Source organism: Bactrocera latifrons, unplaced genomic scaffold, assembly GCF_001853355.1.
Source record: "Bactrocera latifrons isolate USDA-ARS-PBARC rearing strain unplaced genomic scaffold, ASM185335v1 scaffold_5, whole genome shotgun sequence".
Lineage (NCBI taxonomy): Eukaryota > Metazoa > Arthropoda > Insecta > Diptera > Tephritidae > Bactrocera > Bactrocera latifrons.
In genome coordinates, this window is record NW_017537156.1 from 1,774,715 (window position 1) to 1,801,121 (window position 26,407).

Here is a 26,407-nt window from a genome sequence, read left to right on the forward strand (position 1 = left end):
AGAACACTTATAAACATTTAATTGCTTTCTATTTTAACGCATATTTTGTGATTGACTCATGCCGGCCACATGCTATCGAAATTATTAATCTTTAAGATGTTTACTGTTATGCACAGTGCCGCCCATTTGAAGTCATTTTCAAACAGGCACACGTAACTACGTATGTGTGCTCGTATCCTAATTAATTCCACAGTAAATCCATTAAACACGCTTCAAATCAAAAGGGAGCTTGATGTACTTACATAAATAACTATTCATGTACTCGTAGAGCACTCTCTAATAAATAGAGCATAGATCATTATTCTACCTTAGAACAAGAAACTCTTAGCTCTAGAAGTTCATTGACTGTACGAAGATTAAACGCTTTTCAATCAGATAAAGAAGGCACGTCAAAAAATTTGTTTGCCTCCCATAAAGCTACACAGAGCAGAAATTGTTAATTCATAGCTTACTCCTCCTACCTGTTCGTACGGGAATTTCGACATTACCATACATTCGTACTACATTTCAACATGTGTTTGGCGGTTTGTTGGTTTATACTTGTACGTGTGTGAAAATTTAATTTCGCCCATATCGACCAATTGTGTCTTTTGACATAGATTAAGAAAAATACATTATTATTAATACCCTTCACAGATGCATTTCTTATAGCATAGAAGAGCATAAGAATATATTTACCTTGATTTTGATTAGTCAATTTGTATGACAGCTATATGCTATCGAGCTCCGATCTCAAACGTTTTTTCAAAAACTGTAACATTGTCGTGGACAATAATCTATGCCCAGTTTCGTGAAGATATATTGGCGAATAAGATAAATAGACGAGGGTTGCGACTTTAGGTCTATTGTGCTCTCTCCTAAATAACAAAGACTCACCATATTGCTAGTGAGGCGATGAGATCCCTCTTGGGAAACATGTATCCCAGGACCTTTATCCGTTGTCTGCAAACTGCTGATTGGAAGTTGCACCACAATAACGCCCCGGTTTACACCGCTTTTCTTGTGAACAGCTACCTAACCAAGGCCGGCATCCCAACGCTTCCACAGCAACCTTACAGGCCAGATGTGGCCTCCTTGGACTTTTTTTGTCTCCTTGCCTGAAAAGGGCGATAAAAGGCAAGCATATTGAGACGAAAAAAGGAATCCAAGCAGCAAATATCCAAGCATTGTATTTTAAGGTCCAGATACGAAGAATATGAGCACACTACCTTTTCTTTAAAGAAACCCCAAGTCGAATTACGAAAAGTGAGAGTCTGCCTCATTAGTATTCCATTAAATCATTATTTGGCTAGTTTAGTACCAAAACATGAGGTGTTAGAGACGTTGAGTTAGCCCAAGCTCATTTACGGTATAATAACCAATTAAAATAGCTTCCTGAATAACTATCATTATCAAATAATAATCACTGTCAAAAGTCAATCGTACGAGTTCTTAACTGACATTGTACGGGGGCGAAATTGCGTTCAGGCTGAAAATCTTATCGGACTCTATTCCAGGCACTTTTTCCTCCTTAGTCCTGTTTTTTTCTTAAGTTGAAACATCTCGCCAGTAATAACTTCAGCGCACCTGGTAAATAGCCGATATCGATATTAGATGCCACAACCAATTTGTAGCAGGCTCAAAGTGGCTTACCGACTTCTATTAATATTTAGAACTATACAGATATCACAACTTATCAGTATTCTCAGCTGTTCACTTAACCTAAGGTAATCATTATCGGTCTCTAGCACTGACTTTAACTTTTTAGCATAAGACTAACATAGCCCAAAATAATTTATTATAATGATTACAACAATATTGTCGTGGTTCTCTCCAAAGTCGTACCATTCACAATAGTACAAATCAGTAATACTACCAATTCAAACCCCCTACATCCATGGATTTTTACAAAATCGCTAATATCATTTTGAAGACGTCTGTCTGTACAACATCATGGCTGTGAACCTCCACGGACTAGCTTCTGGCGTCTGGGTATTATCGGTGGTATACCGTTAAAAAGGCGGCGTTTTTACCCAAAGCCCTACCCCTCTTTTTGGAACGCCAGTGCGCTGCCGAACAGTAGCAAACGGAAGACATTTAGCTGAAGTGGCAAAAGTAAAAGCTTAAAAACTTAAGACTATTAAGCAAAAGTGAATTGTCTTGCTAACTTGCTCTTTATACTCCTCCATAGTAGTTGCGGTTAATGTTTTTTATGTTGTTCCTACCGTACCACCTATGACTTTAATGTTATTACCGCTATTGTTGTTGTTGTATAGGTGGCAGCACATGTTTCAAAGCAAAACAAGCAACAAACGAATATGCAGGTTTTGGTTTTGCTCTAAATACTGCGCTAGCATTCAACGTGTCTGATGTCTCCGCACGCACACAACAACAACAACAAACGTGTATAACAATAGCGTGTAGTTGGTGACAAAAAACGCTGCACAATTGCACTTGTTGTCGCTAATGTTGATAAACTTCTTGCTGCTGCTCGGAGCTTGGTCTTCGTCGGAAGTTTATTATAGTTGTTGTTGTTGTCTACGTTGGTTGGCTACTGACGACGCTGGCGTTGATGTTGGTGTCGATAACGACACCAATAGCAATAATGATGTTCCGATCATTATTATGATGATGTAATATTTCAAATGCGCCGACCGCAATTCTATTCTGTTCGCTCTTTTATTTCTTCTTTATTTCGTACTTTGCCCTTCCTCTACCACGCAATAATTGAAATGATGAAACGTTTACTTATTTATTTTTAAGCAATTTTTTAATTGTTTTTTATTCTTCTTACCACTTAGACCTATGTGAAGGCAGTCAATAGCGGCGTTGAGAATCTACAAGAAGCTTTACGCGCAGCGGAAAATCATAAACAACTGGTACCATTGGGTCCACGCATTATCGCCAATACCACCAAGTCGTTTAAGACAATCGATTCGGAGGACGTCGAGAAGCGTTGCCTGCTACAAGCGGACGGACAGCTCGTTACGGAGAGCAAGAAGACAACCGAACACGAAGTAATCGTAGACCGTGAATTGCCTGAAGAGGACGATCGTTCGATCGGTAGTCGTGAGAAAATCGAAACTGTGGTAAGTACAAACATACATGTCCTATGTACTCATATCTATGTATAAGCGGAAATAGGTGTCAATTTCGTAGAAACTACATGGTTTTTTGGGGCGGTAACTGTTTGCGAAGTAATGTAAAGGAAAATTAGAAAACTAATTAGAAGTAAAAGTGCGTCAGGTTCTCATCCGCAATAATCGCACTAGAAATTCATTGACTTACGTAATATTACATGATACATTAAGGTAAAACTAAAACTAAACCTAGTAAGGGTGTACAAAGTTCTTCTCTTGCGTAGAAACTGCTTACCGAGTTAACAACAGCGCGCCAGTCGGTTCTTCTTTTTGCAATATGGCACCAATTGGAGATTCCAAGTGTAGCCCGGCCCTTCGCCACCTGGTTTTTCCAACAGAGTGGAGGTCTTCCTCCTCCTCTGCCTGCTCCGGCGAGTACTTCGTTAAATACTTTCAGAGCTGGATTGTTTTCGTCCATTCGGACGACATGACCTAGTCAGCGTAGCCGCTATCTTTGAATTCGCTGAACTATGTCAACGTCTTCGTATATCTCATACAGCTCACCGTTCCATCGAATGCGATATTCGCCGTGGCCAACGCGCAAAGGACAATAAACCTTGCGCAGAACCTTTCTCTCTAAAACTCGTAACGTCAACTCAGCAGATGTTATCATCGTCCATGCCTCTGCACCATATAGCAGGACGGGAATAATGAGTGACCTATAGAAGTCACACGAAAGGGAGTCGCTTTTGATATTGCTCAACGTCAATTTACACACCCGTATTAGTTTTTCGGGGATACCAAAACTAATACTTCGCGCCAAAAGGCAGCTCCTTTTCGTGTTGTCAAAAACAACTTTGAAATCAACGATAATGTGGAGGTGGTCCTCGGTTTTCCGGTCACGGGTTTTCCAAAATATGGTGCATGGGGAATATGGTGATTTTCCAGATCTAAAATCATTGTTATAAGGTCCAATCAGAGACATCCAAGTAGTTTGATGATCCCAGAGGATACTTGATGTAAGACCGGAAGTCGTGGGCTGGTTGAGCCATATGTAAAAGAATCGTTTCTAGTCATTCCCAAGTGAATAGCACTCAGAGAACTTTTCTCAGTTTCGTGAACTTCTTCACATGACTACATCCTCTGGAATAGGTACATAAGAAACCGTTTAAGACTATTGAAATGAGATGGAAAATTATTAGAAACCATTAATTCGGCAACCAAAATAACTAGATACCTTCATTGTTTAAAGTTGAAAAATACTATTTAATCAAAAATTTAAAGAAGGCGGCCTACAATTATCTAGTGATAATATGATTTTTTTTATCTATCTGGAATGTACTAAAATGATTGTGCCTAAACATTTCAGGAAGCTACACAACATCTGTACAAACAACGTGACGAGCAATACGTCGATAAGATTGTTGATGGCAAAGTTGTTAATACCGAAATGAAATACGCTGCCGAGACAATGCAAATTGAAAAGGATGGCTCATTGGAACGACCGGGCGATTGGGATAGCTTATCGGATCGTATGCGAAAGCTACGTCGACCACACCAGAAGAGTGCTTTGCAGCCGCATAAGGGTAAGATCATTTGTAGTATATGTAAAAAGCCTCATTGCCGATTTTGAAAGCGCATATCGGTACCCTAATCGTCGTATAACAGTGTTTAGTGTACCGATTTTCTGACTTATCAAGCTGCATCTAATACACATTTGCTTTCGCTTTAAACTATATACGAATATTTGTTTCTTTGAAGAAGCCACGCTACTGGCTGATCGTAAGGATGCGCTAACCAAACGACCGCTGGATTTCGATCGTGAGGAGGAAACACGCAAGGGCGAGACGATCAAATGGTTGGAATCACATTTCGGCAGCGAATCTACTGCTTCTAATGATTCGCGCGAAGATGACGGCGGCGGCGAAATAGAACCGACCAAAAAGACATTCTTCAATGTTACCATCAAGTCAAATCAAACACCAACACCTACGCCACTGACCAATGGTCATCGGTTGTCAGCGAGCAATACATATGAACGTAAACAATCGAAAGATCATACGATCGAGACACATGGACCGAGTGGACCGGGTGGGCGCTCAAAGTACTACCAGGGTATCTCAAATTGGACCGAACGTAAAGAGCCGCCTACGAATCATTTCGCTTCGAAGGCGTTTCGCGATGATCTCCAAGAGACCGTTGAACGCAATCGATTGCGACGCGACAAGCAGCAAGACAGTCATTACGTAGTTGAGTCTACAGATAACTACGTTAGTCGTGAGGATATTCTGCATCAAAAACAACGCCAGAGCTTATCTTCGCAGTTTTTTTCGAAAAGTAGTCGTAATTCACGTGATCGACTCGATGATTTGGAAGCACCAACGGCAAGTGTTGGTATTGGTAAGGCGAGCCGAGATATGGGTGTGCGTCACATAAGCGGTTCGCGCGGTGATCTTCGTTACAGTGGAATAAATGGCGGTGAGTTGGACAACAACAAACGCGCTTTCATGCCGCCCAAACAACAAAGTCAGGAACGTGATTTAGAAACCCGACGTTCACCAGCTGACTTGCCTCTAAGCGCTGGCAAGAAATATGAATACAATGAAATGCGGAGTCGCAGTTACGAACGCACATTGGAGGATACATCACGTGGCGTTGGCTATGAATTGCATAATACGAACTCGCTCAAGCCGCTACCTCTGCCTGAATCACGTGCTATTTCACCCGAACGCGAACACTTTCAAACTAGCACACTCGGTCGTCCCACAGTGCCACAACGTCGACGCGCGATCGAAAAGAAACTACGACAGCAACACAGCGCCTCACCGCCGCCACCACAAAAAGTGCCATTGGAGCGCCAGCATGCGCAAAGCCAACGAAATTTACTGGAACCACCGCCAGACTATTTGCCACCGCCACGTAGTCGCTCATCATCGCCGCAAGTGGAATATGTGAACGGTATACGAAATCAGCGCAACTACCGCAACAATATCGTCGACCATGCACCCAACAGCTATGGACCACCAAGTCAATTGGTCGGTCAGAGCACCAGCACGTTGACACGAAAGCAAAATCAACGCACACGATTCGCACCGACCACACAACACGAACATGCGCACTCGCAATCGTACATGCGTCCTGTGATGGCGACACAAACCACACAGACGACAGCCTCAACCATTTCCAACTCCACCGTCAACTCGCACAAGTCCAGCAAAATGGGGCAGGTGATAGGTAATTCGCTGCGTAAGCTTGTCAATAAGATACGCTCAGCCAGCGCCGAGCGCAAAATGCGCATGAAGTCGCGCAGTAAGTCACGTGAGCAGTCGCCATCACCACAAACTATTGACAAAGTTGGCCAACAAACAACCTACCAACAATATAATCTCATAGACAGTCATATCGGCGGTCAAGGTGGTATTTCCGGTGAGTCCGAGTTGGAGAGTATGCCACAGGAGACAACACAGGCGCATAAGAACTACATACATGCGGCAACACTGGAGCGCAACGGTCAAATACACAAAACACAATTCAAACGTGCCAATTCGGCGGATCCATACGCCAATGAACGGAGTGAAATCGGCGAACGTGGACCGAGTCCGAGACAACGCTACTACTTGGGTGAAGATCCATACTCGAGCACTTTGTATGGCAAGGAAAATATGTACGTACCCGGTTCTGTCGGCAAGCGCAAAACTTTAGCGCCCAGAGATAGTGTGGATGCTGGCTATGCGGGTAAGCAGGAACGAAATAACCGTGACAATGTAAGTGCGAACCGTCGCGATGAAGGAGAGCTTTACAAGCAGAGGTGAGTATTTGCATATAACATTGCTACGTTGCTTAATTCGCTGCTTGCGGTTTTCTTCCAGAAATGTAACAACCAGCACTTTGGGACGATATCAACGCACAAGTCAAAATTTTGCCGCTTCAACGCCTAACTTAAATCAGGACTATCACACGACACAAACATTGCCACGCAAATTGCAGGGACATCAGCAACAACCACATCAACAACAACAGCAACATCACCATCAGCCGTTGCATGCGACACAATCGTCTACATATCAGCGACCTGGGCAACGTCTCGTACCTAGTGGATACAGCACTTTGGGCCATCCTGAACATCGCACACAATACCATCAGCAGCAACAACTGCAGCAAACAACAGTTGGTCCCGCGAAACCTGCGCGCACCTACGCAAAAGCGCTGAATCGCAGCAAAAGCTTCAACGTGCATGCCATGAACGGCAGTCACGACCCCAGCCCCATTTACATTGAAAAGCTGACCAAAAATAATTACACGAACAATGCAAACAATGGTCACAACACCAGCAATTTATATGCCAGCCAAGCCTACAAATCGAATCCACACCTCTATAGCGGTCCATCGAAAGAGAACTCATTACAGAGTGGACTGAAAAGTCCCTCAATTGTGAATCTAATAAGTCGAAGTCAAAAGGATTTAACCAAAATTGATAGTTTAGAAAGTGAGCAAAGTGATATGCTGGAAAAGAAGCAAATATTCATGCGCGGTCTGCACCAGCAAGCGCCCGATCTCTACAAGACTTTGCATGGCGATGAGAGCTACACCGCTCACGCTGCGCCAAATAAGTACCATCAGTTGCGCCACTCCACATCACTGGAAACACGTTCGCCGGTTGAAATTAACAAGGATACGGCAAGTATTGTACGTAGAGACAGCTCAAGCAATGAAGGTTATGTGGTAAATGCTTATAGCAACAAGACTACAATGGAAAGCGCGACAGCCAATAGGCGTATACTCTATAAGGACGAACAAAGACGTCGAACACCGGGTGCCACCATAATTTCTGTGCGTAACGAAATGGAAAAATGATTATGTGAAAAAAAAAATATATTATTTAGTTCAACAACGTTTATGTATGTGTATATAACAGCCCTTAATCACTAAATGGTTACTCGAAGCAACGCACTATATAGATGGAAAAATCGCTTAGGAGAGGCTTAACTTTCATTTGACGGGTTGCAAATAAAAATTGGAAGCCTATTAATAATACTTAATATTTATCTTTCACTATCAAAGAAAGTACTCTAGCACCAACTCTTATCGCAAGCAATAGCAATTAAGAGCACAAAACGAGTAATGAAGCACTATATCCGTTATATCAACAGTTGAACGCAACGTATTTTAAAATATCATAAAAGCTGCATTCCTTCGCCTATGGCTACAACGGAAGATTATTATTTAATATTTCCTTCGGTTACCAGAGCTGCATGTGACATAAAATATTTTAGTTAATTGAAGAAATTTAGGATGTTTGACTTCCGCAGATGGCAATTTTAAAAATTTGAATTTGCTATTCAATCCTATGTACTATATTTTTCGCTTCAAAAGCCATTAGGCTTTAGTGTTGCTTTCTGCCATATGGCACTTATATAAAACTGAATAATGAGCTTAAAGTTTGGTCAAGTTATTACTTGTTTGAAAGCAAACAAGAATTTAAAATTTTTATCTATCAAATATTGTCAAAGCTGTTGGATCGTATTCACAATAGAGAAATTTTTATTATTTTATTTTTTTATTTAATATTTAATTTTAAATATTTTATTTAATGATTTAAAGTTAATATTCCTCTTTTATATTTTTTTTATTTATCTTCAAAATTTGTATGGAAGGAATGTAGCTATGATTTGTTTTTAATTTTATGCGACTATTTATGGCGCTCCATTTGAAGTTTATACAGAGTTTGGTAATAGCTTTAGTAATAAGTAAAAAATATAAATGACAAATAATTAGAAATTAATATTTTCATTGGAATTTAATTACAAAACATAATTTAAACTAATAACTAAGAGAAGACATTTATGAAATTAGATAATATACATGAATAACATATTTAAGTATATTTAGCACCGTTACATTCTTTAATTAAAAGCTGAGTTTTTATAAATAATGAAAATAAATTAGCGTAAAGTGCATAATTGCAGTTAAGCTTAGTTTTAGTTATTACAAATTTAAATTTCTTCGTATATGATTGAACTTACACAAACATATTATTAACAGCAAATATTATCTGTATACATAACTAAAATAATAATTGGTTTTATCATAATTATAATTTACATTACATATTAATATTAAATCTGTAAGTTAACGACGAAAACCTTATTGATTTTTATTCAACTCTAATATTTATTAAAAGTTCTTCCAAATAATTTTAAAATTTTACTTAATTAGTTTAATTAATATTTTATTTCAATACTAATAAATCGAACTAAATATAAATTATATTCGATGAAAAGTTTAATTCTGTTAAATTTCTTAACGTTAGAACAAATGTGAATCAAATATTTAGTTTCATTAATTTGTCGGAAATGCGAATAAAGTGCCAAATCTAACAAACACATTTATTTTAATTTTAAGAAACTGAATCAATATACAATTGGTGGGTATTTTGCACATAAATACATTTTCATCAAACAATTATTTAGTCTAAAGTTGTCGACCAGATATTTAAACCGCTTCTAGTCAATTTTCGGTTATTAACTGGTTAACTACCCAAGAGTGTTAGAAGAGTTTCAGTGAAAGTTTATATAGGCCCAATAGCCAACTCTTAAAGCGTTATGAATTACGCAGTGTGTGCGTTAGTTTCCGCCTAATTCTTTCGATGGAATTGTGTTTCAGTAATACCATGTTCAGACCGAAAATTTAAAAGATTAGATTACATTTAAGCATTTCATAACCCAACAGGGTTCTCACTGCCGTTAGAAAGATAAAAGACAGCTGTTATTTTCATTCAAGAATTCACATCGCTTTATATTTATAAAAAGAAAAGATAGTATTTTGTGATAAAAGCCGGCATTTTTTAAATATTTTCCATATAGTAGATATAATGGATGCATTTTTTCGTTTGTTAAGTCGATTTTCAGGTGAAATTAGATTCATTGCTTTAAAAAAAATTGTTTGTTTACATCTTTTTCCCTTTGTATGGTCTAAATAAGCTGTGATAATGTAATAGATTTTCAGGGCTGCCAAGTATATGGAGCAAAATCAGAGTCGTACAGAGCGAGGATCAGTTTCAAATCATTTCATCGAAATTAACCGTGCGATTCTGTACTGTCATACAGTATCAAGTCTCTAAATTTGACAGAGGCAATTTTTGAGACTTGAGACGATTTTGCTATTCTGTAAGTGATAGTCACAAACTCTATTACATTTCATTATTCAGAGATGTTTTTATACTTGAATGAAAATAAATATGTCGATAACAAATATTGAATTTTCTATARCATARTCAAAAAACRTAATTATCAATAAAAAATAAAAATATATGTTGACTTTGTTTCATAACATTAACGAAATTTATGTAAAATTTATTTATTTTTAATCTTTTCGTGTTTGAGTTGCTTACAAAATATAAAAAAACGACAATCGATTAATATCTATGGTGATCTCTATTCAGTATATTCAAAATGGCAGACAAGAGTTCTTTTTGGTTTTGTGACTTGCTAACTACCAGGTCTCAAATTTGAGGCAATATTTTGAGACAAAAGCTAGAGACTGTTTAGTGAATAGTAACTAGTCACAAATTGAGATTTTACCACAAAATGTCTCAAATAGAGACTAGAGATTGGTTACACAATCCCGCTATTAGAGACTTGATACTGTATCACAGTACAGAATCGCACGGAAAATATACGCAATTCACAATAGACGACACCTTTTTTTATTGTGCTTTCAATAGTAAGAAGAAGAAATTATAAACACTTTACTAATTGATTGGACGCGTGAAAATAATAATATAATAATAATATAAAATAATAATTTTTGCCAATAAGATTTAAATGTGGACAAAATGACGGTAACTGAAAGTGTTAAAGTAAATAATGCTGATAAAACTATTCAACAAGACGAACAAATTGTTATTGCAACAGACAAAAAGGAAATAGATGTAAATAACACAACAACAGAAACTACTGGAAAAACACCGGCCACAGAAAATGTTGCAACCAAAACAAACGCTGAATTAGGGCCTTCAACAACAACTGCAACAGCTACAACTAATCAAAACGATATGCAAATTAAAACCGGTGAGGTATATCTTATTAAACGCGCTGATGGAAATGTATATCCAGCGCAAATTATTCAGTCTCGTCCTGGGGAGCCAGCCACGGGGAATTCTACTAGCACACCTGCTGAATATTATGTACACTATGTTGGACTAAACCGACGACTGGACGAATGGGTTTCGCGTGATCGCATAACGGATACAACAGATGCTGAAACAGCAAGTGAAGCAGCAAATTCTGCAGACTCTACCGATGGTAATGGTGGCAAAACCATTAAACAATTAAGTAAAGAGCAAATTGCAAACTTAGAAAACCCTTTACCAATGGAAAATAGTGATCGTAAATTGACACGCAATCAAAAAAGACGACATGATGAAATCAATCATGTACAAAAAACGTATGCAGAAATGGATCCAACAACAGCAGCGTTAGAGAAAGAACACGAAGCAATTACAAAGGTTAAATATATCGATAAACTACGTATTGGACGTTTCGAAATAGATACTTGGTATTTCAGTCCCTATCCCGAGGAATACGGCAAAGTGGGTACATTATATGTTTGTGAGTATTGCCTGAAATATATGCGTTTTCAAAAGACCTATCGCTATCACGCATCCGAGTGTACACAGCGACAACCGCCTGGGAACGAAATATATCGTAAGGGTACAATATCTATATTTGAAATCGATGGTAAAGAGCATAAACTTTACTGTCAAATACTCTGTTTAATGGCTAAATTATTTTTGGATCACAAAACATTATACTATGATGTGGAACCATTTTACTTTTACGTACTTTGTGAAATCGACAAACGCGGAGCACATATAGTGGGATATTTTTCTAAAGAGAAAGAGTCACCTGAAAATAATGTTGCTTGTATATTGATCCTGCCACCATATCAACGAAAAGGATATGGAAAATTATTAATAGCCTTTAGCTATGAGTTATCAAGGCGAGAAGGTGTTGTTGGTAGCCCGGAAAAGCCACTTTCCGATCTGGGACGTTTAAGTTATCGCAGTTATTGGGCTTATACCTTGTTGGAATTTATGAAAGAATGTCGCACAACAACGCAAAGTATTAAAGAATTGAGTGAATTAAGTGGTATAACACAGGAAGACATTATTTATACACTGCAATCAATGAAAATGGTTAAATACTGGAAAGGTCAACATGTTATCTGCGTGACACCGAAAACGGTTATGGAACATTTGCAGTTGCCGCAATTTAAGAAACCGAAATTGACCGTGGATCCAGTTTACCTTCGTTGGGTACCACCTAAAAGAAACCCAACTGGAAATGCTAAATTTAAGAAAGTTGCTTAAATATTTCATTATAAAGAGAATTAAATAAAAAATGTTTATGCAATTAAAAAAAATTATTGTTATTATTATTTAATGAAAAGGACAAGATAATTACACCTTAACAGTACAAAAAGTATATTTAATTTTTTTACGATCAAATATTTTCCTATATTTAAATGTTACTGAAAATAATAAGAATTACCCTATCATAAAATTCAATTCTTAGGAATGTGGCAGCGATATTGGTCACTTATCAATTTGTCTAGTTGGCAACGCGTTACACGAAAACAAAACCAGCTGCTTTCTATACACATATTTTTCATGTTTTCCGGCTTTTTAAGTATTGTAAAATAAAAAGAACAATTTATAAATAATAATGGGTCTCCTTTCGGATCCCTCATTAACGCCGCGAGGAAAATTTGGGCGTACATTGGCTAAACATAGTGGAAAAATTTCTTTGTTTTTCTATATAGCCGGTTTGGCTTGGTTCGTTTGTCTGTCACACCCTGAATTCAGCCATGGTACTTACTTATCAGAAAATGCGCTCTCACCAGGTAAAGTAAATGAATAAAATTTCAAATACGTTTTAAAACATCTCCCTTATTAGGACTCGTTGATCCGGAAATCGGGCAAGACTCTGTACGCCTCGCGCAAACTTTATATGAAGAGCTACAACGCGAGCGTACCGATCATAAATCCACAACACCACATGCTTGGATCGCAGCAAAGATGCATCAAATCGGACTTGAAACTCATGTGCATAATTTCACACTTCACTATCCTTTTAGCACAGGCAAGGAATATCATGGCAAAAATGTGTATGGGATATTGCGTGCACCACGTATTAGCTCTACTGAGGGTGTGGTATATACGGCGCCATATCGGGCTGTTAACTCTGTGCACACCGACATAACGGCTAGTGTCCCAATGTTACTAGCATTTGCAGATTTTGCACGCAGTGAGTTTGAATTGAATAAAGTTTTATAATTTTGTAAAATAAAAGTTTTATATTTTCTTTAGAAAAAAATTACTGGGCTAAAGATTTGGTATTCCTAGTAACCGAACAAGAACAACTGGGCATGCATGCCTGGTTGGAGGCTTATCATGAAGGCGGCATAAAAGATTCACCAATTTTGCGGTGCGGAAATCTACCTGCACGCGCGGGTGCGCTACAAGCCGCACTTAATTTAGAAATACAAGATCTAGACATTGGTAAAGTATATGTATAGATTAAATCTTTGTTAAATCTACAAACATTAAACTTAATTTCGCTTATTAGATTACATTGACGTAAAAATCGAAGGTTTGAATGGTCAGTTGCCGAATTTAGATATGTTCAACTTGGTGCAACGTCTGACGTCGCGCAGCGGTCTTTCATCTGGTTATAAGCATACGCCACGCAAGAAGCGTCGCTCCAACCGTGACTCATTGGAAGATAATTTACGTCACATGGTAGAAATGTTAAAAAGCCAAGCGACCGGTGTACCCAATGGCAATCACGGCCTATTCCATCGTTACCGCATAGAATCACTGACACTTGAAGCTGTGAAACGCACAACCAACACCAATAACAGCAATCGTTATGGCACTGCACTCTCACTTTTGAAAACAGTTGAGGGCATTTCGCGTAGTTTAAACAATCTATTGGAACGTTTCCACCAGAGTTACTTCTTCTATATATTAGTGCAGAATGACCGCTTCGTTTCGATTGGTGATTATATGCCCTGCCTTATTGCATTAGCTAGCCCCATGTTCATTAAGGCTTTTCTGCTTTGGCTAACCACAACAAGCGCAGATGACTCAACGTCAGAGGAAGAGGACACAACGACACATGAAGAAAGATTGCCAATACATTTACCTTACATTTCGGTGCTGCTTTACATGGTCACAGCGCTACTGTTAGGCTTCTTCTGCAACGCCTTACCATACAGTCAACATGTCCGAGATTACTTCAACTCTATGGGCGTTAGCACCCAATGGAGTGTTGGTGTCATTTTGGCTGTTCAAGTACTAATTGGCATTTTATTGCCACTATTCTACACGCTCCCAGAGGCCGGTCTTGAATTGCTGCATATTGGTGTGCTCATATTCACGGGCGTAGCGTTGATCGTTACTGGCTTGTTGAATTTCGCTTTGGGCTTCATATTGGCGGCGATCATCTCTCCGGTAACAATATTACTACAAAACGAGCACAACAATGGCTTGCGTCAGAAATTGACGCGTATTTACACATTTGTGCTCAACCCTATGATTGTCATATATTTACTGGTATTATGGCTGATTCTTTTTGAATTCCCGGAATTGGCACTGAAGGACATGGCTGTGCGCGCTATTAGCGCCTCTTTGGATGCCATAACATATGGTCTAATGGATAGTATTGTACGTGAAAATATTAAAATGGCGCATGTAAATTTATTTAATTTATATTTAATTCTTACAGATTTATGGCAATTGGCTTTATACTGCGATTGCTGCTATTTATTTCCCATTGTGGATATTGTATTGGACTTTGGCTTTGGGCCGAAAGAGCTATGCTGTGACGCTTGATAAAAAATTGAATTAATTTTTAGTCCAACGAATGTTTGATTATGGTACGAATGTAGTAATGTATTTGCTTTGCTTATACTAGTGTTTGAAATAAAAAATAATCTTCAATACTTGTGTAATACACATGCATACACATGCCATGTAGATTCGTATATCCATAAATTCGATCAGAGATTCTTCATTTGCCCGCAAAATGCCATTTTTCGGAATTAAAAAACACTACACATACGGATTCTATCTCCTTAAATCTTATATTTATTTGATAAAAAAGTTCAGATACGCTTTGTGTTCTCGTTTTGAGTAGGTACAATATTCGTTTATGTATTGTTAATAATTTAAGTTCTTGGATTACATGATAGGAGTGCTCCGGGTTTTTACTCCTAATTTATAACTTTTTTCTTACTTTATACACATGTAAAATAAAAAGGAAAACATTTCATCATCAAACTTAAATAATGGTTTGTTATTTTGCTTAATAGCCAATTTATATTTATAACTTACACATACATAGATACATGATGTGTAAATTGCTGACGCATATATGTATGTCAGACCACAGGATTATAAGGTTCAAGCTAAAGGTAGAGGTTAGACAACTCCCCCCTAGACGCAACCCTCGGAAGGCGAATTCTGACGCCTTTAGGGATATATTAAGCAATAATTTAAGCAGGAGGGGACAGACGGATAATAGCGTTTCAGGCCTTGGGATGGAGAATAGGCTTTCTAAACTGAATGAGTCTGTAATTAACGCTTATCATGGCAGTTGCCCCCTAAAAGCGCCTACAGACAGACGAGACTGTCCGTGGTGGACAAAAGAACTAGCAGACCTTCGGAAAAAAGTACGCAGCCAGTTTAGCAGAGCGAAACGTACGGGTTTCTGGTCAGAATACCGGAGCTATCTCATCTTATAGGCTAGCAGGCTAACTTAAGGAGATTCTGCGAGAATGTCGCCACTACGCCAGAAGCGGCTCGGCTGCACAAAGCTCTGGCCAGAGGCACAAAGGACGTAGAAATAGCAATCAAGCGCGACGACGGGACATTTACGACCAGTGCGGAGGTCAGGGCCATGGAGCTTCTGCTGGCGCACTTCCCACTGCCCACCCGTGATCGAATACAGGCCATCCCGCGAGGATTGGAGCATTGCCAAACAGCTGTTTACGGCGGACTAGATCCGGTGGGCGATGGCCTCGTTCCAGAGATTCAAGTCTCCGGGAGTGGATGGAATCTTTCCGGCGGTGTCATGCGGATGACATTGTCAATATGGCAAAAGGGAAATCTGAAGACACTCTCTGTGACTTGATCCAAAGAGGTCTCAACCTAGCGAAGGGGTGATGTAGGGAGGTTGAACTTAACCCCTCCAAGACGTCAGTAATCCCGTTTACGAGACGCAGGCCCCTTCTCTGTCTTAGGAATCTCTCACTGGGGGGTAGTGAGATAGGAATGACCAACAGTGTAAAATACCTCGGGTTGACGCTAGACTTCACGCTGAGGTGGAAGCAGCACGTAAACCTGACCTTGGTCAAGGCGACAAAAGCCTTWATGGTGTGCAATCGGCTGGCAGGAAGGTCCTGGGGTTTAAAGCCAAGGATAGTTAGATGATTGTACAGCATGATAGTGAGCGCAAACATCGGTTAAGACTATGCTACTGAAGTTACAGCCTGTGTCTGCATGACGGACCTGTCCTGCGAACCTGTCCGACGCAGCACTGGAGGTTCTTCTTGAACTTACTCCTATTCATTTGGTCATCGGTCTGGTAGCCAAACACACCCTTCTACAAATAACGGCAGAGGGGGTGGAAAAGGCAAAGCAGTCTCATCCCAGAGGATGGAAATGATAAGTGGCAAGTTACCATTGGCCCTCCTCCCGAGGGATAGTACTACCAAAAAGGTTAACCTCAGGAAAAAGTTTAAGGTTACCCTCGGCAGCAAAGACGGTTGGAACGACTCTAACCTCGAGCTGTTGTTGAGGAATAGTACTATGGTAATATGGTGGTACACAGATAGCTCGAAAATGTCGGAGGGAATCGGCGCAGGGATTGTGGGCCCACGCACTAGGCTCCCATGGGTGAGTTCCAGAACATTTTCCCGGTAGAAGTTTATGCCATAAGCCGGTGTATAGAAATAAACCTCCATCGCAACTATCGCAATGARCGAATAGCCATTCTCAGCGATGGTCAAGCGGCGCTAAAGGCGATCTCCTCTTACGAGATCAAATCGCTTCTTGTGCAGGAGTGTAGGGAGAGGCTGAATAGCCTTGCGGAAAGAAACCAGGTACACATGATCTGGGTGCTTGGTCACAAATATATAGCCGGCAATGAACTGGCGGACGAGCTCGCCCGCTCCACAGCCTCCACCAGGATGGTAGGACCCGAACCTTTTACGGGCGTGGGTCCCCATTCCATGAAGAAGCCGCTCTGTAAAGAGGCAAAAGCAGGCAGGGAGGAGCACTGGCTACAAAGTCATGGTATGAGACACGCCAAAATCGTAATAAACGTCCCCAGGAGCAAACTCAGGCTGTTAGTCGCATGGTACACTGAGCACTGCAAGCTAAATAGGCATCTGCACAGCATGGTCCTATCAGCTTGCGCCAACTGCCGTTTCTGCGACAGGGAGCCTGAAACTCCGGAGCATTTGTTGATTGACTGCACAGTCTGTAGACGCAGATTTAAGGCCCTTGGAGCGTTGTTACCGGATAGGGATCGCATTGCCTCGCTAGCACCAAGTAGTCTACTGGACTTCATTAATGGGCTGGGTCTAAGCGAGTCAGTGTGAGTAAGGAGAAGGCACAATAGACCAAAGTTCGCACTGCATTCCTTATCATTATTCATTCATTCATTCATATGTATGTATGTATATACATATGTAAAAATACATGCAAACACCATTTTAAGAGATGTATCGAGTACTGATAAACTTCTCAAACTTCTTTGGACTTAATTTCTATATGCTATCGCTGTGCAACGGCTGCAAATGCCTTTTTACAAAAAATATACCCTTTTGTCATAAATAAAAATGTATGAAAGTGGCATAAGCCACCAAAAACCTTATGTGCGTGTACTTTATGTATGTATATTGTACAAAAATAATTATAATTAACACGATAACAATCGTAGCATAGAAAAAATAATTTAAAAAATAAGTAAATCTCGTAAATATATGTGTGTACTCACATCAAAGAATGTGTGTACACATGTATGGTATTTTCTTAAGCCTATACCTATTTAATCAACAATTATGTTTAGTAAATTGCCTCGAAAAGTTTCCCCTTTGTGTTCACGTCATTTTTGCTTCTGTGAGCGCGGCATTAGCGACAGATTCTTTAAGCATGCATGCGCTTGTTGCACCATGAATTGTTGATCCTTGGTTTGGCCGCATGCTAAACGCCTCCATTTGGGATCCAAATATTGTTGTCTATTGCGTTCACGCGGCGGCAATATCGACAATACATTTTGACTCTGTTGTTGCTGACATTTTCGCTGTTGGGGACTATTTTCTTTTTTGGCTTCTTCCTTGGTTTCAAGTAGTAAGTCAGCCTCACTGCATAAGGTATCTTTCATAATTATAGTTGTGGGTGAGAAAGCAATTGACTCGTTAGATGTAAGAAATTTACTCCGAGCCTCAGTTTCGTAAGGTAATGGTTTCTTTTCATGTTTGACACCCATGCTGGGCATAACATTTTCACTCCAGCTGGTAATCAATGACTTTCGTGCCTTCTTTGTTGGTTGTATTGTGGAACCACCACCACAAACGGTATTTCTAGAGTCTGGGTCATTCACTTGTTCGTCATGAACAAGTACATCGGCAGCAGTTGGATCATCCTTGAAAGTTGTTGGCGTACGTGGACCTAAAATACCTGTAAAACATGCATGAATTTCATTGAATTTAGCTTATTTTAAAAATTTTTTATTACTTACTTCTATGGGGCGTTTCAATTGATGAACTTTCCAACTCCTTTTTGATTTCTACTCCGGGTCGCCCACTACCTTTGTGTGCAGGCGTGCTGGCACGTAAGCTTATGTCTTCATAGGATGGCGAATTGAAAAATTGTGATGGGGAAATTGGTAAGGGTTTTATATGTGTGATAACTGGTGACTCTGGTAATTTCGCTTGCGATTTTAACCACTGACGGGAAATTACACCCATATTATCGAAGCCACTTGTTGAATTTGTTGTGCACATTTCTAAGTATTGTTGTTCTAGTTTTGTTTGCGGACGCGCACGCTTCAATATATTTGGTGGTGGGCGTGTAGGTGGTGGCTTAGCGGCTTGCTGCTGTGCTGATATTTGCATTGCCGCAACGGCCGATGTACTCGGCTGCTCATGACTCTGTTCGTTTTGCACTTGCGGTTGTGTAGATGCAGCGACACTCGCTTTTATCAGAGCTTTCAGATTTGATCGATAATCTTGTAAATCAGGATACAGGCGTCTTAGAACTCTTAAGCGATGTGGATCTAATTTCCGTTTCATGGTGGAGTTCCAGTGGTTCTTTACGGCATTATCTGTACGTCCTGGTAGTAGCTTAGCTATTTTCGCCCACTGATTGCCCCATTCCATATGAGCATTAAAAATTATACGATCCTCCTCTTCCGTCCATGCAGTTTTCTTAACATTGGGGTTGAGATGATTGTACCAACGTTCACGGCATTGTTTACCAATTCGATCATTAAAGTAACGCGAAATTAATGTCCATTTTTTTAGACCGAATCGTCGTACTAGTTCAACAACTTTTTCATCCTCTTCCTTTGTCCAACGCTGTTGTACTTGCTGTTCGAAACGATCTTTAAACTGTGGCGCAGCCACCAACCCTTTTAAAAGATTATTCTCAGGTCGAGAGAAGGGGTTGCCACAACCATTACCACCAGTGGTGCGCGAACTCAAACTACTAGAATCATCATCGATGCCACCACCATTATCAGAGCTTTCCGATTCGCCCGAATCTCCACTGCCACTTTCCAAACGTTCGGCGATAAAGTAGGTATCAAGATTTTCCAAATCCATATTTCATTCTATAAAACTATTACTTGTCTATATTCCCAATCGAACGGGTACAACTATGATATGTGTGTATATCCTTACGAATATTAATGTCGATGAACTTTACCACAGCAATAATATCACTTCTCTGGCAGCTGGTTTTGTTTACGTGTGTCGCATTGCCAACTAATCAAATAATATATATAAACAGAGAGCGTATAATCAGAGCAGAGAACGTTTAATATGTACAGAGAACGTCTATCATTTGTACATGTAAACAGATTTAAAAAACCGTACGCATAAAGTTCACATATTCACATACATATGTATGTATGTAATTTTGTGTTCATGTAAACAAATTTGAAAGAATCAATCGCAGAATGTTTGTAAGCACAATTTTTTATGTAAATACATATATACACCCATTGTTTCATACATAAACTCCGTTGTCACGGACAACCAATGGCCGAACTTCATTCATTATACATTCTCTGGTAATGGAAGTACAGAGGGATTTGGCAACGCAAAGGCACCAGGACTTGACGGCATTCCGAACAAGGCAATGAAAATTGCCATCAACCATACCAAGAGTATTTTTGCCGAACTCCACACACGATGTCTAAATGAAGGAGTTTTCCCGAAAGTTTGGGAGAAACAGCGGCTGAATCTTCTTCAGAAGTCAAAAAAAGCGGCGGGAGAGCCGAGTGCGTTTCGCCCTTTCTGCAAGATCGACACGATGGCCAAAATACTGGAAAGACTGATTTGCACATGCCTAGAACAGCACCTTGTAGAAGAGTATCCAGGGTTATTTTAAAACCAATTTGGATTCAGAAGACATTGGTCCACTTTCGACGCAATTGGAAAAGTAACGGGGATTGCGGCCAAGGCCATAGAGGGGCACCAGATGGATGCATGGAGATAAAAAATACTGCTCGGGTTTTACGCTTGATATGAAAAACGCTTTCAGCTCGGCGTACTGGCCACATATTCAAAGGGCATTAGAGGCAAGAAAAACCCCGGGGTATATTCTGAGAACAATTAGCAGCTATTTGTCTGACAGACTACTGCTGTACGATACCGATAGAGGTCTAAAAACTTACATGGTGACAGGTGGAGTACCACATGGCTTCGTCCTAGGTCCATTGCTGTGGAATGTGTTGTACGACGGGGTGTTACGATTACCGCTGCCAAAAGAAACATAGATAATCGGCTATGCGGACGACACTGCCGTAACGATCGTAGCAAAAGAAATCTTCCAGATTCAGAACATATGCAATGAGACCGTGTCGAAAATTAAAGACTGGCTTACGAGTACTATCCCGAGCAGGAAAAGGCTAGAAACGGTAATCTTAAACTTTAATGGATATAACGTAGTAAAGCAAAATACATTGAGGTACCTTGGCGTTATGATCGATACGAGGCTTAATTTCAAGGCGTACATTGAAAAGGCCCGTGGTAAGGCGGCTAAAGTGGCTTCGGTTCTGCCGAGAATCAAGGCAAACATTGGTAGCCCAAGTCAAAGTAGGAGAGCTCTGCTGGCTAAAGTTAGCCAGGTAAGGCTTATGTGTGCAGATCCGATATGGGTGACAGCCTTACGTCAAAAAACCTGTGTCAATATGGCAAAGGCTATGTACAGGTTATGCGCCTTTAGAGTTACCTGTGCGTTCAGAACGGCGTCGCACGAGGTGAGTACAATCATATCATATCTTATGCCACCGGATATAATGGCCTCTGAGTTAAATAAATTCTAAGACAAAAGCCATGAAAAGGCGCCTAGCGACCGACGGACGCAACAAAGAGAGGAAGACAAGTCAAACTCAGAATGAAAGTAAGGCAGCGAAGAAGCAAAAGACTACATGAATAACCCTGGAAGTAGGTCCTGAAGAGGCAGTTATCGCCCACCTTGGTCCTGCGAATTAGTGCGTAACGGCGGTCCCTTTTTTTATTTATCAACATTTTTGTATGATTCTAGTAGGGACGATAACCATTCACATATTTTTTAAGAATAAATTGGGTTTTTGTGTTTCAGATGATCCAGACATGAGAAATCCGCCCGTGGAAAAACGCATCTCATTCACCCAGCCATTTCTCCGACAGATGTCATCAAAAAAATTGTTTATAACTCTTCGAAGTTGGTCGCCTTGTCATGGCGAAGGGGCTTAAGTAAGAGTAAAGTGTGCATCCCAAAGGAAACGCACTCTAATCTTACGAACTAAGAGGGATACCTCATAATTCCCACAATAGTGATATGGATGAATAAGCCCTAGGTTTTACGCCCATTTCTTATTGTGGAAGTATGAGGATACCCGCACCAACRCCACCCTAAGCCAAGGTGTCGAGGTACCCGTGCCGAGGGCTGAATGGTCAGCGGGGGGTAATAAATAGCTGATCGCGAACGGTTCCCTCCGGTGCCCGGGCGAGGTCGGCGGTATAAAAGCCTTCTCTCCGCATACCGGCTCTGCAGACGAGTGACCAACCCTTTCCGTTCTTACTCGTGGGACCAAAATATGAACAATACAACAGCAACAACAACAACAACTAAAATGACGACAACAGCGACGACTAAGGACATGAACTACCGGATTCCCATTACGGAATCCGAAGCAGACGAACTACTCGCCTCCAGCCAAGAGACGAGTAAGAGTACCGCCGGTCATACCAACCAAAGTATACCGGTAGATACGGCAGTAAAAACAGAAGTCTTAAGGGAGGAAGCGTCCACCTGAAAAGCTGCCATGAGCACCAACCAAAGTGCACTGGCAGCTAAAGGAGAAAAAAAAAAAACAGAAGCGCAAGAAATTCCAGAATCAGGTGAGGAAAAACCGGTATCAGAGGGCAGTTTTCATACTAGGGAAGATAGCCCAAGGCCAGGCAGCCGGTACCCCAGTTGATGAGGCAGAAACAAAGCGCTTCAAATCAATAGGAGGAGTATGAAAACTACCTGAAAAGGAAGCAATCAGAACCTCTAGAAGAGCATAAACAGGAGAGTACTTCACAGAAAAGGAATCGCTTTACTACAGAAATACCAGAAACTCTGTCTAAAAATCGAGGCGGAGTGAAGGCGAACACAGTAGCGCGACAACGGCAAGGCATTTCTGCGATGTAGCCAGGGATAGCCTGCAAGTGGCCATCATAGATGGAAATTCCTCCTCTCCGAGCACGTTACAGGAAAGATGGGTGGAGATCGACATCAGATTGTCGAGTATGGTGCTAAGCTTTGTACTCGACAATCCTGCGGGTCCTCACCCGGAGTTTGACTCCTCTGAGACCCTCAGGGGCTATAGGGTCATCAAGTGCGCGGACCAAGCCTCGCTTGACTTTCTGACGGGTAGTGTTGCGAAAATCAGCAACGCCTTTGTATGCCTCCAATTGAGGCTTATACCCGCCAGGGACATTCCAAAGAGCTCGTGCTCGCATTTGGCTACCCCCACTAGAGGAGCCAGGCGAAACACTCCTGAGGTGCATTAAGCTGCAGAACAAATCTATACCTGGTATAGATGAGTGGCAGCTGATCAAAGAGGAAAAACTAAATAAAGCCAACAGACTAATACTGGTGGTTTGCGATGAGCCCGTTGAGGCTCTCAAGAAGACTGACTACAAAATCAGCTTCGGAATCTTCCAAGGCGACAAAGCGGCTGACGAAGACGACACGGAAGAGATCGACGACGCCAGCCAGCTGCTAAGGAATGCGGGCGTCGAAGAAACCCGAGTTGCCCAATAACTTAAGATGCGTACAGATAAACCTGCAGCACTCGAAGAGTGCTACAGCGAATCTGACAACCCTCATGAACGAGGGGGGCATCGAAATCAGCCTAGTACAGGAGCCCTGGGTCAAAGAAGATACCATTAAAGGGCTAAACAGCAGCAACTAACACCTGTTATACACAATGAACGAAGGTAAACCTAGGGCATGCATTCTTATCAATAAAGGTATAAATGCATTTCTTTGTCCTAATTACAGCACAGCAGATATCACAGTGGTAAAGGTGGAACAGAAGGAAAAGCCCTTCTTCTTGGTCTCAGCCTACTTGGCCCAAGACGAAGACATACCACCTGCCCCGCTCATCAGGCTAGTAGAGGAGAACAAGAAGGAAGATGTCCTAATAGGGTGTGATGCAAACGCAAGGCACACCATATGGGGTAGCTCCAGCATAAACACCAGAGGTGAGTCACTCTTGCAATATATTCTTAATATTAATCTAAGTATATGTAACAAGGGCGATAAACCGACTTTTATTTTCCCAAGCTCTGATAGGTTTCCGGGGTGGGAGGAAGTGCTTGACCTCACGCTATCAACAGACATAGACAGTCTCGTTGTGGATAACTGGAGGGTATCCGATTAGCCTTCCATGTCGGATCACTCCTGGATACTCTTCAGCATCCGTGGAAAATACAGTACTCCTCTCACATACCGGAAGCCTCGAAGAACAGCATGGGAAAAATTTACCAGTATAGCAACAAAATGGCTCGGAAAAGGAGGCAATAAGAGTATCGGAAATCCTCAAGAACTAGATTCAGAAGTAGAGAAGTTGGAAAAAATCTTAACCACAACTTTCAATAAATCTACTCCACTAACAGTTTTGAAAAAGAGAAAGTATCTTCCTTGGTGGAACAGTGAACTCAAGAATTTAAGAACACAACTAAGGATAGCTTTAAAAGAGAGTTTTAGAACCAAAATCTGGTAGCCATATAAAGATATTATGAAAATATACAAAAAAGCAGTCCGGAAAGCTAAAAACGACTCATGGCGATCTTTCTGCACATCTATAGAAAGCTGCAGAGAAACCGCTAGGCTGAGCAAAATGCTATCCAAAGATCATATTAATACTGCCTACATTAGGGCGGGGGGAAGTGATGAGTGGACCTCCTCGGCAAAAGAGTCTCTGGAGGTACTAATTACAACGCACTTCCCCGGGAGTCAGCAAACACTTTCAACGAGGGTTCAATCAGAACCACCGTTGAACGCAGCGGATTATCAAAGCCAAATAGTAGACAAAAGCAAAATCAAATATGCCATAAATAGATTTGTACCATTTAAGGCAGCAGGTCCAGACGGGATTATGCCCATAATATTGCAAAAACTGGTAGAACCAATGGTTCAAAGGCTTAAAAATATATACAAAGTTAGCATTCAACTATCTTACATCCCAAGAAGCTGAAAAAGAAGTAAAGTTGTGTTCCTTCCAAAACCAGGCAGAAGAACACACGAGAATGCCAAGGATTTTAGACTTATAAGCCTTACCTCCTATATGCTGAAGGTACTGGAAAGGCTAATAGGTCTACATGTAAGAACAATAATGGCGGAGAAGTTATCGAAGTCCCAACATGCGTACATAAAGGGCCGATCAACCGAAACTGTCTCTCTCTATACACCTACCGAACTCGGCTAGCATCTTCCAAGCAAAAGTACTAGGCATAGAAAAAGCCTGCGAAGCTCTATTAGAAAACCACGGGAATACAAATACTTCAACTATATTTACGGATAGCCAGGCGACGCTCCTGGCCTTGTCTTCAGCCATGACAAATTCCAGCGTAGTTCGCAACTGCAAGAGAGCACTAAGCTCACTAAAAGACAAGCTCCAACTAAAGTTGATCTGGATTCCCGGCCACAGAAACATTTTCAGTAACGAAAAAGCAGACGAGTTGGCAAAGGCAGGAGCTTTCCTCAACAAATCCGAGGCGGAGATAATACCAAGCCCACTAGGATCGATCAAAGGAGAGATCAACAGGCAATTTCAACAAGTTGCAAATAACTGGTGGAAAACCAGTACAAAATGCGTCTTAACTAAACAATTATGGCGAACATATGACAGGAAAAGAACCAATGATTTACTAAATAGGTCAAGAAAAAGTACTTACAGAGTAACAGCTACCACAACAGGGCACTGGCCATTTGGGGAACACGCATCCAAAATAAGTTTGCCCTACAACGACATCTGCCGTGGCTGCGGAGTAGCAGGGMACAAGGAAACAATCTTCCACTTTCTCTGCGAATGCCCAGCTCTAGCACATATCCGACACAAAACACTTGGAACCCATCAAGCACCAAACATTGAATGGATTTCCACTAAAAGCATATCGGGCATAAGTAGTTTCATCGAAACCACAAAATGGTTTGAGAGAGAAAGTGAAACGTAATAGCAGATACAGGAGGTTCTACGAACAGTGTTYCAAAATGGCACATCAAGTGCTAATTGAGCCCGTTAGGGCTGCACTCCTGCCTACCTATCTACCTCCACGATATACCTCATGATATGTGGAAAAAGTTCTATTGTAGAATAAAAATTTCTATGAAAAAAAATGTCAAAAAAAAACAGGCCAGACTACCCTACTGACCCCTTAGTACTGTCTGGGCGTGGTCACGAAAGAGGTATACTCTAGCGGTCATTATGAATCGTGCATGCTACCAGTTTCACCCTGGCTTCCCCATTAAGAAAAAAAAATATAATTGATAATATGATTTGAATTCGCGAAGGCGT

General features: G+C 40.7%; 4 protein-coding genes across 6 annotated transcripts in view; 3 read left to right on the forward strand and 1 right to left on the reverse strand.

The window, feature by feature from the left end:
* Nucleotides 1-8,584, forward strand: part of LOC108973739 — a 90,527-nt gene extending 81,943 nt beyond the window's left edge. For 2 of the 3 annotated variants that reach the window (XM_018941199.1, XM_018941197.1), the window contains 4 exons: nucleotides 2,781-3,068; nucleotides 4,429-4,645; nucleotides 4,821-6,867; nucleotides 6,929-8,584. In XM_018941199.1, coding sequence (XP_018796744.1) covers nucleotides 2,781-3,068; nucleotides 4,429-4,645; nucleotides 4,821-6,867; nucleotides 6,929-7,913 — 3,537 coding nt within the window. In that variant the 3' untranslated portion in view covers nucleotides 7,914-8,584. The remainder of the gene's footprint in view (nucleotides 1-2,780; nucleotides 3,069-4,428; nucleotides 4,646-4,820; nucleotides 6,868-6,928) is intronic. The other variant, XM_018941198.1, reaches the window with a different exon arrangement.
* A 2,027-nt stretch (nucleotides 8,585-10,611) lies between these two features.
* Nucleotides 10,612-12,470, forward strand: LOC108973666 (histone acetyltransferase KAT8-like). Its single transcript, XM_018941068.1, has one exon. It carries the CDS (start codon nucleotides 10,894-10,896, stop codon nucleotides 12,427-12,429), a length of 1,536 nt encoding a protein of 511 aa, XP_018796613.1. The 5' UTR covers nucleotides 10,612-10,893; the 3' UTR covers nucleotides 12,430-12,470.
* Nucleotides 12,471-12,679: 209 nt separating this feature from the next.
* Nucleotides 12,680-15,408, forward strand: LOC108973667 (glycosylphosphatidylinositol anchor attachment 1 protein). Its single transcript, XM_018941069.1, has 5 exons — nucleotides 12,680-12,962; nucleotides 13,016-13,366; nucleotides 13,429-13,620; nucleotides 13,688-14,787; nucleotides 14,849-15,408. The coding sequence occupies exons 1-5, from the start codon at nucleotides 12,785-12,787 to the stop codon at nucleotides 14,969-14,971; spliced, it is 1,944 nt and encodes a 647-aa protein (XP_018796614.1). The 5' UTR covers nucleotides 12,680-12,784; the 3' UTR covers nucleotides 14,972-15,408.
* A 2,668-nt stretch (nucleotides 15,409-18,076) lies between these two features.
* Nucleotides 18,077-21,052, reverse strand: LOC108973648 (myb protein-like). The gene is given in 3 exon segments (XM_018941039.1): nucleotides 18,077-18,807; nucleotides 18,869-19,979; nucleotides 21,029-21,052. Coding segments are annotated over 3 exon segments (1,710 nt in total). The 3' UTR covers nucleotides 18,077-18,232.
* Nucleotides 21,053-26,407: the final 5,355 nt, after the last annotated feature.